The following is a 12,886-nucleotide window of genomic DNA, read 5'->3' as shown; positions in this document are numbered from 1 at the left end:
ATAATTACTTACATCTTTACCTTTTATTAAGGGTAGGAAATATCGCAATAGGATTTAAATTATTCTGGTACTTGATTTTTGTCCAACTTTAATAAATATTACTCGACTTCCTAGTGGATTCCGTCTTAAACGATTCGAGCAAGGCTTTGAGTTCTAAGCGTCGGTTCGTTTCTTCTCAAGTGTGAATAAAATCTTAACAAGAGTTTGAGTTCAAAGCGCGAGTTCGCGTCTTTGCAAGTATGACTAAACGATTCGAGCAGGGCTTCGAGTTCTAAGCGTCGGTTCGTTTCTTCACAAGTGTGAATAAAATCTTAACAAGAGTTTGAGTTCAAAGCATGGGTTCGCGTCTTCGCAAGTGCGACTAAAAGTTTCGAGCAAGGTTTCGAGTTCTAAGCGTCGGTTTATTTCTTCACAAGTGTGAATAAAATCTTAACAAGAGTTTGAGTTCAAAGCGTGGGTTCTCGTCTTCGAAAGTGCGACTAATAGTTTCGAGCAGGGTTTTGAGTTCAAAGCGTCGGTTTATTTCTTCACAAGTGTGAATAAAATCTTAACAAGAGTTTGAGTTCAAAGCGTGGGTTCTCGTCTTCGAAAGTGCGACTAAAAGTTTCGAGCAGGGTTTTGAGTTCAAAGCGTCGGTTTATTTCTTCACAAGTGTGAATAAAATCTTAACAAGAGTTTGAGTTCAAAGCATGGGTTCGCGTCTTCGCAAGTGCGACTAAAAGTTTCGAGCAAGGTTTCGAGTTCAAAGCGTCGGTTTGTTTCTTCATAAGTGTAAATAAAATCTTTTAAACAAGAGTTTGAGTTCAAAGCGTGGGTTCTCGTCTTCGCAAGTGCGACTAAAAGTTTCGAGCAAGGTTTCGAGTTCAAAGCGTCGGTTTGTTTCTTTACAAGTGTGAATAAAATCTTAACAAGAGTTTGAGTTCAAAGCGTGGGTTCGCGTCTTCGAAAGTGCGACTAAAAGTTTCGAGCAGGGTTTCGAGTTCTAAGCATCGGTTTGTTTCTTCACAAGTGTGAATAAAATCTTAACAAGAGTTTGAATTCAAAGCGTGGGTTCGCGTCTTCGCAAGTGCGACTAAAAGTTTCGAGCAAGGTTTCGAGTTCTAAGCGTCGGTTTGTTTCTTCATAAGTGTGAATAAAATCTTAACAAGAGTTTGAGTTCAAAGCGTGGGTTCGTGTCTTCGCAAGTGCGACTAAAAGTTTCGAGCAAGGTTTCGAGTTCAAAGCGTCGGTTTGTTTCTTTACAAGTGTGAATAAAATCTTAACATAATTATACGATGGAAATGTGGCCATTCTATTGGTTGTCGGTGACACTTTGATGATAAGTCGCATTTAATGGTTTGCCTGGGGATACGCGAATTCAAAACTTTCTCGTATCCCTGGAAACGGCGATTGCTTTCACAAGAATTTAAAAGCGGCCGAGGTCTGAAAGGTGTTTTAGTCAAATTAGCTATATCATTTTTCCTCTGTTCGCATTCTTCAGTAATATTTCCCTTTCGTCAACGCAAAATTCTGAGCAACACATTCCAGTTGCTGATTTTTGATATGATTATTAACTCTTACCGTACCCAAATTCGAAAGTAGCCAATCAGAAGCGCGATCTACTGTCCTGATATCCTACGATATCAAGTCACTGACCTGATATGCCACCATATCACGGTCACTTTGAAGTAAAGTAGTGTTACCGAGCGATGAATTGAAAAGAGGTTTTACCAATAAAACAGAACCTCGTAATTTAAATTTAGCTGGTGTTAAGCGATAGTAAAAGTATAAAAACTTTCCCGCCAAAACTAAACTTGAGCGCGCTCGCCAATTGCGTGATGTTTGCCGACGAGTACTGAAACATTCAGACTGAAACAATGAAGTTGGAATTTCCACATTTTTCGCTAAATTTTGATTTTGAAAATTTAGAGAATGAAACTCCAAACAAACGAGTGGAACAAAAGGCAGAAGAGGAACTTGATAAAAGTGTTGAAGAACAAAAAGGTATCAACACAAGCAGGTCAACACAACTTGCACTACGTACCTGGCAAGCATGGCTTCAACAGAGCGTTAAATATAACCGAATTTTTGGCTGAATTTGTGTACGGTAAATACTTAATCGTACCCTTTTTGGTACGCTTCGGCTGCATATCAGGCTCGTTTGGTCTCGCCATGGGTATTTTGGCTCGACAAACTCGCCTGATATGCCACCGAAGCGTACCAAAAAGGTACGATTAGGTATAAAAATTATATTTGGCTGTTATAATTTTTCTGCTGGACATGCGTTTTTAAGCCGATTCCTTTTCCTTAACAGAAGAAAATACTTTTGTAGCAAAATGCTGCCATATCCTACAAACCGTCATGAAGGATAAGACCAGATGCCATTCAAGTTTAACATCGGCAAATAAACATAGCGTTGGTTCTTTCAGGTCTTAAGCCCAAGCCAAACAGCAACGCAAGTGGACGCAAGTAGTCACAAGTTGAACTTGCGAACAAGCTTTAATTTCGTTGGCTGGCCAAACGAAGCCAGTTATATGCTACTGCGCGAACTACAATTCAGACCATGAAGTATAAAACAGCAGGACTTGTGTGTTGACTTGCATTGGGTGGCTAAAAGGTGAAAATCTGGGCCGACTTGAGTGTAAATCTGATCCTGACCAAAGTAAACGCAAGTCATCGCAAGTCAAGGCAAATGCACGCAAGCCCTGGCCAAACGGACACGCAAGTAAAGGCAAGTTTCCAAACTCGGTCAAGTCTTTGTTATTTCGTCGTGGCCAGCGACACCGGCCAGCGGTCGGCGCTGCTCGGCTTTCGTCCGATCTCAAATTGTATTTTTCGGAATAAAAAACCTCTCAACTCAGGGTATCCAAAGTTTGCGTTAATTATCATATAAATTTGAACTTTCAAACAATAAGAATGATCATTAAAGGAGCGAAAATGCATGGCGTTGTCTAACCTAGCGTGCGTAGCAGGCATCTGTCTAACCGAAATTCAATCCCAAAGTTTGAATAATGGTTACTTTTGAAAGGTTTGCTACAGTAACTTTGGGAATTCATTTTGTTAAGAATCGTGAAATTGTGCTTTCGGAGGGTCGTTACTTTTGAAACAATGCGGGGTTTACCATGAACTGAGCATTATGGAATATTACCATAACTTGAATATAAGTATCAGCTGAATCATTAAGAAAGACATCGCGCTTATCTAGTTGGTCTTTCGGGCATAGGCGTACGGCCACCTTTGGACCTGGGGGGGGGGGGGGGGGGACATAATTGCCCGAAAAAAAAACGACATGCATGGACAACGAAACGTGCATTGAAATAGTGGTGTAAAGCAATCATTTTGAAAATGAATCAATAGAGAAATGTCACAGAATTATTGAAAAAAGCCATTTATTTCTTCACCAGTTAATCCCAGGCCTAAAATTGACAAATGCTGCTTCTAAAATGTTATACTAGTTCATGCTACGATAAAAAAGCGACTTGACCGTTTCTCTATCGTCACACAGTTTGCTATATACCCTTACACCTTATTTTAACTCGACAGCGTCTTTGCTAAGCTTTCAACTAAAGTTTGTTTCTATCGTACCATCACCCAGATTGGTTTGTTCAGATAACAGTAGCCCGCGATACATTTGGTGCCACGCGCCGTGCTGTTGTCGGAAGTGACGTAGCTGTTTGCGTCGCTGTCAGGTGAAGTCCACATGTCAATCCACTTGTCACTGTCACCGTGGTTTTCCGATATCCCTTCGGCTGAAGAGAAGTGCAATCTGGATATTGAGGCAAAACCTTGAGCAGGAATTCTCTTGTTATTATCTGCTGGGCTGTACTTGTAAAACCCGTACACGCTCATGTAGGTGAAAGCATTTGTCCCCATTAAGAACTTCTCGAACTCTTTTTTGTTGTTTTGTGGTGCGCCTGCCTTCCTGTTGTAAATGACCCGGATGGTGTTGACGTCAGCAAAGCGAAACATAACCTCTTCCCAGTCCCCCATGTCAGGGTGGATATGACTCGCGGCATCTGCCTTGTTAGTTTTGGCGGCCAATGTTGAAAATCTAGTTTTGATGAAGGTGAAGCTTGGGGAGACCTTTGTGGCAACTAGGGTCCAACCTCCACGCTCAGTGTCCATGTCACAAAAAACCTGGAACGAGTCATCTGTTGAGCCACCATTTGGGTCGATCCAGTAAAGTCCGCTACCACGACTTTGACCTGTAGGAAAATTAATTTTCATTGAAAATAAAAAAAACCAGATTTTTTGGGTTGTGTTTGAACGCAATTTTTAAAGGCACTTGATCGTTGTTACTCCATCTAAAACTCACCTGAATTAAAAATATCCAAACAGTGACGGCCTGGGTTAGAGGCCACGTGACCTTTTGCAATCACCAAGGGAAACCATGTGCTGCCATCACAGAGTTCCAAGGTCTTCTTGGAAGTATTGTAACGAACCGTGCCAGCGGTATGCAGTGAACAGTTCTCAGCGGTGTCACTAAACTTGATTGGTCCTTGTGGAGATTTTCCGGGTAAACCACGTTCTCCTTTTTGGCCCTAAAAATGGAAAACAACCAATAAATAAATAGATAAATAAATAAATTGACAAATTATGACTAGATAAACAAATGATGACAGGATAGGCTCTGAAAAGTAAATGGCAAAACGGTTATTTCTTCGAATATGTCCTTTTTGAGTAAGGAGGTTAAAAAGCTTGTCGATTGTAAACAAGCATTAGCGGACCTTAGAGGAACCTTTTGGGTGGAAGTTACGAGTAATAACAGGCTTTCTATTTCACTTGTTTAATTACAGTACTCCCGGCAGGGTAAGCCGGGTGATCGGTGAATTTCATGTATACCACTTGTAAATGGAGATTGACACCCAATGTTGTAGAGCATTACAAAACTACGTATCTTTTTCTAGCTTTGGTGTTAAGAAACCCTAAGAGAAAAAATACTTAAGCTTATATTGCAATAACTAGATCATTGCTTGAAGAATTATAGCGAAGGATTCACCAACCTTTGTACCGCTGATCCCGTCACTTCCTCGAATTCCTTGCTCGCCTTTGACGCCCTACACAGAAAAAAAAATTGATTATTTTATAAACGGAATCATTTCAGCTTTACATCGAATACAAGGACATAAAAACCTCAACTCATACTTTAATCAATCAATCAATAATCAATCAATCAATTTACTAACGTCATGTGTCGAGCGAGGTTTCCCTCACGTGTCCGATCCAGGGTCTCATGTAGAAAAACGACTTACAATAATAATTAAAAAGTGAAGTAGCACAATGAAGAGATGTACTAACCTTTGTGCCGTTTATTCCGTCATTTCCATTTAAACCTCGCTCTCCTTTCTCACCCTGCAATAAAAAAAACAACGAGTTTTTAACTCCATCTCCAAAAAAGACAAAGTTTCAATTTGACAAACAGAAATCATCGTTCTGTAATGTAGAGATTCACCAACCTTTGTACCATTTATCCCGTTATTTCCTCTTAATCCTTGCTGGCATTTCTCCCCCTAAAACAGTGAAAAAAATTTTTTGTGATGCCTCAATCATTACACGTAATATAAAGTTTCAACTCAAACCAAAAACAACATTTTGTACCAACCTTTGTACCGTTTATTCCGTCGTTTCCGTTCAATCGTTTTTCACCTTTTTGTCCCTAAAATCAAAGAAAATACCGTCCTCTCCACAACTGAATCAATTAATGACACAAAAAATCAAAACAAACAAAAACTAAAAATACAAGAGATTCACCAACCTTTGTACCGATTATTCCTCCGTTTCCTTGCAAAAATCCTGTTGTTCCTTTTTCTCCCTAAAATAGACAAAAAAGAATTATTACTTGCACTGCGATTCAATTCTTCAGATTTCTTATAAAAACAATAAGATCATTGTCGATGAACAGAAAGCTCAAATACTCAAATATTTGAAATTAATCAAGATCTTTTCTTTATTTTCCATCTTTCTCTTTTCCCCTTTCCTTGGATCAAGACAAAAAAAGGAGATAGTTAAGTTCTCTCTCTTCTTATAATTATGAAACAACGCAAGCATACTAGCAGAGGAAAGTTGAGAAAAAGTGGATTTTTCGCCTGCTTTAACTGACTTACAATTTGAGAGCAGCTTTCAACAAATGATTTAAAGTTTCTACGATCGAAAACTGAAACAAACAGCTTGCCTGAACTCGTACTAAAAAATAACTGCTTCAGTTGCCTAACTTATAGAAACTGTCTTGTCTTGTCCAGAATGAAAATTATTTTCTTAAACACTGCGGATAAGCTTCAACTGTTGCCAATATTACAATATTTATTTTTAATACCGTTCTTGCCATCCCGACCGTCTCTTCCTGAAAAAAGGAACAAGAAAATATAACAATGAGATGAAATTCAACGCAAGAAAAGCGTGAAACACTAACTGAATGGATTCTAAAAGCATGATTTTTAGCTCTCACCGTCGCGACACATGCAAAATTCTTTCGAGAACGACTTTTCACACTGGATTTGCTGTGTGCCATTTGCAAAAACCTGAAAAATATACCCACTCTATCAAAATAAAGGCTCGAAAAGGCAATTGAAGATTTCTAAGATCCCTTGTGGAAATGTAGAATTGCAACGGTGTTTAGTTAAGGCTGGTTTTCACTAAGGACAAGCACAAGCACAAGCTCGAGTCTAAGCATAAGTGAATAAGAAGGACAAACACGCTCATTCTTTTTATCCTGTTTCCAAGTGCCACAAGCATAAGCACATTTCGTTCTTCTTGTGCTTATGCTTATCCTTATGCCTCGTGAAAGCCAACCTTTACAAAACTAAATCGTCTATAGACAGAACATATGCCTCTCAACTTTTCACAGTTCAATTTTAAACTTGCCTTGTTGGTTGATTTGTTAGGTGTAGTTGCAAAACAACGGAGGATAAAAACCAAAATCAGCACATATAACAAGCGAGGCATTTTAACTTCCATTCCAAGCGTTTGCTACAGCAAAAGAGCTGATCAATAAATGATGGGTTTAATGCAAAATAATATTTATACTCAAACAGGTTACAACAGTATGAACCAGTGGCTAGACTGTATTGATGTTTTAGCTTTGGTGTTACGTTTCAGTATTAGCGTCTTACACGATGTTTCAGTTTTTAAAGCTATAAGCAGTGCGTGTTGTATGTTTCAATATCTCAGTGAGGCTGTGGCTGTAATTTTTCATCATATGTTTGTGGTAATTAGAAATGTTTCATTATTTGGGATATTCGAAAATTTGGTAATTTTTTTCAAGTAAAAGACGCACTGGGAAGCAGTGTTACCTTAACAAAACTGAACCATTAACTCTCTAAATCCCAGTTTGATCTGGAAGCACGCACACTTTGTAACGCGGCTTGGTTTGGGATCTCCCCCGGGTGACATGAAAAAGTAAAATTAAATTTTAATTTTTTCTTGCCTTCAAGGTTATTTTAGAGGATGTTTTTTTAATAAACAAACTGGCTATAAAATCGGGAAAACTGGCATTGAAACACATAGGATAACAACAAGTGTACATCGGTGAACTTGCAGGACCATAATACAGACAGTTTTGCAAAAGCAATAAAATACGAAAAGCAAAACAAAGACTGAATATTAAAAACTGAGGACTAGCTAGTGCGATCACGAATTGCGAAAGATGACTTACGGTAACTGAGATCATCTCAAACTAGCATAAAAGCGTTTTTAATTTCCAGCAGAGCGCTCAACTGCTTGCAAGAACTTTGTGGGGATAATATAACAAGAGAAAACATCATAGTATTGGCTCAAAAGGGAAAAAAATACAGAATTTTATGGACTGCCGGCAAAGAAATAGTCATTTAGAAGTGTTAAAATTTATTGTACAATAAAGTGTACTGGCAGTTTGGCAATTTGCCTGGACTGAGCGGGTTTCGCTCGACAAAGATAATCTTACACAATGAAATTCAGTTTGCCACCTGAATTCTTCTTCTAATTTCTGTTTTTTCTCTTGAACGAGCAGCTAACGAGCTGAGAAAATTGAGATTTTCCTTCCTCGGTAGGTTTAATTTAGTAGCCATGCATTTCTGTAGCTATAAAGCTAAAAAATGTTAGAAGTTGAAAGCTCTTTGATTTAAAGAGGGTCTGAATGAGGTTTAGTGTTTAGTATTATTTGCCCATAATTTTTAGTGTTTGCTGTTACATTGGCCAATTTTCTAATGTTTACTGTTTCCGGAGAAAATACTGTTAATAAGTGTTTGGAGGTTTTTTCATGAAAAATTTAGCATTTTAAATTCTTATCTGCTCTTCAAAAATGGGATAAAAACACTCATGAACTAAGAGAAAATTTTCGGATTTCTCCTCGGAAATCTTCGGTAGTCTTCGGACATCTTCGGTAGTGTCCGGACATCTTCGGTAGTCTTTAGAAATCTTCCGCAGTAATCAGGAATGTTTGGTAGTATTCGGAAACCTTCCGAACTGATCAGAAATCGTCGGAAAATGGCCGTAAACTTCTTCATATACTAAACAAAACAGTATTGGCCTTTTTGGAGCCGTTTTTGTTTCTTTTTGGAGAAAATTTACTGTTACAGTCAATTTTTTCCTGTTAGTGTTAAAATGCCTAAACTTTTACTGTTTTTGTTACACTTTACTCAATCTCGCTCAGGAACTACTTCAAAACTACAATAACAACACGTTTTCTCATCGATTCTCGCTAAGTTTTTCGCCAACACGTGGGATTTTCCGATCCCATAATAATATGTCACCTGGGGCTTGGCCCAGTCCCTCTCGATCTACTTGCTACACACTCCCCCTCCAACAGAAATGTCGTCCCGACATTATTACAGTAAATACAAAACCAAAAATAGAAAAATAGTTAGGGGGAGCGTCAGTTCTCATCATGTGTCAAACTGAAAACTTATTGCGGCAGTTCCATTATCCGCAGGTTTTGTCTTTAACCAGTTTGTAACTAGAGGTAATATCCAACACAAATTTCACGCATGATTTTGGTCACAGAAGGCGTACAACAGGTCCGCTTGTCCATGGTTAATTCTCGAAGCAATCAGTTGTGACTACAAGAGTGTTCAGTACTGGTTTGTCCATATGGGCTGTGGCATGATCTGCAGCTGTGGAATAAATGGGATGTACGGGGTGCAGTGAGGTACAAGCCAGTTGCCCATGACTTGGTAGGGAAGTATCACCTGAGGGCATTGAATTGCGTTCACTACTGGGTTTAAACGTTGGTACTCGGGCACCCCCATCTGGCTGTAGGTCAGAATCTGAGGGGGTCGTGTCTCCCTTCTAGGTCGCGTAGCTCCCTCTAGGTGTTCCTCTGAATCTGAATTATCACTTTCCTGAGGGGCATATCGGTCACATCTAGACCGGATGAATTTGGCACTGATGAGCCATCAGTATCCACTTGTGGGTCAGGTTGGTCCCTGGCATCTGACATATCGGCACAAACTTCATTATCACAGTGGTCCTGTGGGTCCATAGGTGCAGTGTCTACTTCTGCCGGAAAGGCTGTTTCATGGGTGATTGGAGAGGACGGTGTGTCCATCTCATACTCATCATCGGAACTCTCTCCAGTATCTTCAGGCTGGGGTAGTACTCTAGATCTTGGTTGGGTGGTCTTGGATGAGACTCTCGTTGGTTTAGGCAGTGGTAAAGCATCACAAGGAAGTAGCAAGTTACGGTGTAACACTCGTTGTTTCCCACGGCCATGTTCGGGCTTTACTCGATAGACTGGACTATCAGATATGCGTTCCTCAACTACGTAAATTTGCTGTTCCCAGTGTGAATGGAGCTTTCCAGGTCCCCCCCCCCCCCTTTCTGAAAGGTTTCTAACAAGTACGCGGTCGCCAGGAAGTAGGACTGCAGCGGAAGCCTTCTTGTCGTAATACACTTTACTTCTGGCTGACGAGTTCTGGGTCTTCCTAGATGCTAGGTCATATGCCCATCTCATATCTGCTTGCCACGTCTTTACATAATCCTGGTAATCAGCCTGTTGCGGGTCGTTGCCCAGGTCAAACAGCAAATCAACCGGTAATCGTGGGGAACGGCCAAACATCAGGTAAAATGGCGAGAACCCAGTGGTCTCGTGTCTTGTACAATTGTACGCATGTATGAGTTTGTTTAAAGAATCTTTCCAGTTCGATTTCTTTTCCTCCGGGAGGGTCCTTAGCATCGAGAGTAAGGTGCGGTTCATGCGTTCTACTTGGCCGTTTCCGTGTGGGTGATATGGGGTGGTTCGCGAGCTAGCAACTCCACTTAGACGTTCGAGATTGTGGAACAATTTATTTTCAAACTCGCCACCTTGGTCATGGTGTATTCGTGCTGGGAAACCGAATCTCGGGATAAACTCATTGTAGATCTTCTCAGCAGCAGTGCGGGCCGTCTTATTACGCGTTGCATAGGCTTGGGCATATTTGGTAAAGTTATCAACAATCAGTAGTACATATTCATATCCACCTTTGCTCTTGTCCAGATGCAGGAAATCAATGGAAACCACTTCAAAGGGTGCTGATGTCATCAGATGCATCATAGGGGCTTTCGTGACTGTGTTTGGTTTCTTCTGTGTGATACATCTGCAACGTTGTGTCACAAAATGTTCTATGTCACGGTACATATGTGGCCAGTAGAAGCGGGACCTTGCAAGTTCTGCGACTCTCTCCACCCCAAGGTGTCCCATCTCTGTGTGCAGTTGCTTGCTTGCTTCAAGGAAACGATAGTTCTTTTATCAATGTCATGGTGTTGCCCGAATATGTCCGGCAATTCAGTCTATTCGAATAAGACTAAATTTTGATAAATATTTGACAATAACAATAAGCGGCAGTAAGACACAACGTTTCGATGTCATCCTGACATCATTTTCAAGTGACAACGCGCGGATTCTATCCGCGCGAAACTATTTGTTTAAAACAAATATGTTAATGAAACATCACACCTCTAACCGCATATATAACACTGTTTAACCGTTATTTTATTTGTCACTTGAAAATGATGTCAGGATGACATCGAAACGTTGTGTCTTACTGCCGCTTATTTTTATTGTCAAATTCAGTCTATCCTTTTTCTTCTGAAATATTTTATTCAGTTTATCCACTCCTGAGTTCAGCAAAAATTAACTTATTTTGGGCAGCCAATTTACAATGTTTTTACGTAAAAGCGTGTCAGGGATAAATGGGTTAAAACATTTCGTTTTTGAGCTATCCGCCCTTAATATTTAACAGTTTCAAGGTCTTACACTGTATCCACCGCACGCAAACACTCGAGCTATGCAGAATCCTAAATTCTGGTCGCCCCCTTTCCAATTTCCTTCTCACTTCAAAATGATTGCAACTGAATCAAACTTAGGGGTCACACAGAATTTGCGACAAAAATCGAACGCGATTGTATCAATTTGCAAGAGGAAACATACATGAATGAGAAATCAGTTAGACTTTTGAACCACAAGTTGTATTTCCAATACTTTTTTCTAAGCAAATGAAAGATCATCGCAGTAATGTAATCAACTTAAGCAGTTGAGAAAAGCAGCGCTCTAACCAACTGAGCTATCAAGCCAACTGGGAGCTAGACACTTGTGAGTTCGTAATATACCCGTGGATGGGGAAGATATGAAATGAATATTTGAAATTCATATGTTTGTACTGCGGATATACATTTTAAGCAGATGTATTCAACTTAAGCGGGAGGCGCGGTGGCCTAATGGTTAGCGCGCTCGCCTCCGAGTCGAACGGCCCGGGTTCGAGGCCTAGCCGGGGCGCTGCGTTGTGTTCTTGGGCAAGACACTTTACTCTCACAGTGCCTCTCTCCACCCAGGTGTACAAATGGGTACCGGCGAATTTGCTGCTGGGGGGTAACCCTGCGATGGACTAGCATCCCGTCCAGGGTGGAGTAGCAATACTCCTAGTCGCTTAATGCTACGGAAACCGGGATAAGCTCCGGCTGTATGAGCCTCATGGCTCGGACACAGACTTTATTCAACTTAAGCAGTTGAGAAAAGCAAGCCTAAGAAAAATTCAGGCTTGAACGGGAATCGGTTAGAGCGCTGCACTAGTATCGTAGAGGTCATGGGTTCGATTCACGTTCAAGCCTGAATTTTTTCAGGCTTGCTTTTCTCAACTGCTTAAGTTGAGTACATTACTGCGATGATCTTTCATTTTTTTAAAACGTATATCTGCAGTACAAACATATGAATTTCATATATTCATTTCATACTTTTTTTTCTGTTGATGTAATTCTTTTTCAACATAATGTTGAGATTTGTAGGCTTATTTTGTAGTTTCACTTAGGGCATGTTGCCCAAATTCCAAGCGTTTTGCCCGAAAGATCTCGCCGCTGGAAGGGGGGGGGGGGGGGGGGCTTCAGCTCCCCTCGTCCCCCGCCTCGTACGCCTATACTTTCGGGGCTGGTAATGATGTATGATCGAGCATTCCGTTTTGAACGCGCGCTACTAGCACTGGAAGTAGTTTCTTTTTTTTTTTTCACCCGCTCGATCGAGTTGAATTTTTTTACCAGTCATGATATCCTTTGTTTCTCAATTATGTCTCATCCTTTCTACGTTGGCCTGCTTTTGTTCTCTATCAGGAATCAGGAATTATTAATTGCCATCATGTATTACTTTTATTTTATTTTTCATGTATCTAGATCAGGCCGTAAATACCTGTGTTTAATAATTATTAACTACTTGGGGATTACGTGAAGTTTATTTTATGGTGATCATCAGTACTTTGTTATTGTTAATGGACCCTATTAATTACTCATTGTGATACAATGTTGTTTTTAAAAACAAAACTTATTTATTTATTTATTTGAGTTTTTGAAATGAAAACGACATCTCGGTGAACAAACAAACATACATTTAAGAATTATTTAAAATTGTTACATTGATTAGTTTCATTATTACCCAAATAAATCAAAGGTCTCTATGAGACTACGACTATTT

At 40.0% G+C, this 12,886-nt stretch overlaps 1 protein-coding gene across 1 annotated transcript; it reads right to left on the bottom strand.

The window, feature by feature from the left end:
- Positions 1-3,395: 3,395 nt before the first annotated feature.
- Positions 3,396-6,487, bottom strand: LOC144640698 (uncharacterized). The gene is made up of 9 exons (XM_078499786.1): positions 6,425-6,487; positions 6,293-6,319; positions 5,735-5,791; positions 5,582-5,635; positions 5,436-5,489; positions 5,278-5,331; positions 4,983-5,036; positions 4,295-4,520; positions 3,396-4,184 (listed from the first exon to the last, which is right to left on the bottom strand). The coding sequence occupies exons 1-9, from the start codon at positions 6,485-6,487 to the stop codon at positions 3,556-3,558; spliced, it is 1,218 nt and encodes a 405-aa protein (XP_078355912.1). The 3' UTR covers positions 3,396-3,555.
- Positions 6,488-12,886: the final 6,399 nt, after the last annotated feature.

This window comes from Oculina patagonica, chromosome 2 (assembly GCF_052425735.1).
Source record: "Oculina patagonica isolate OP01 chromosome 2, crgOcupat, whole genome shotgun sequence".
Classification (NCBI taxonomy): Eukaryota; Metazoa; Cnidaria; class Anthozoa; order Scleractinia; family Oculinidae; genus Oculina; species Oculina patagonica.
Note: the sequence above shows the minus strand (reverse complement) of the source record. Positions and strands in the feature narration are given on the sequence as shown.

Excerpts from the sequence above, each read along its gene's own strand:
- LOC144640698 (XM_078499786.1), bottom strand. The coding sequence starts at position 6,487 with ATGGCACACAGCAAATCCAGTGTGAAAAGTCGTTCTCGAAAGAATTTT. Across the intron at positions 5,792-6,292 it reads CGGTCGGGATGGCAAGAACG|GGAGAAAAAGGAACAACAGG; the intron begins GTATTAAAAATA and ends TGTCTATTTTAG. Across the intron at positions 5,490-5,581 it reads ACGGAATAAACGGTACAAAG|GGGGAGAAATGCCAGCAAGG; the intron begins GTTGGTACAAAA and ends TCACTGTTTTAG.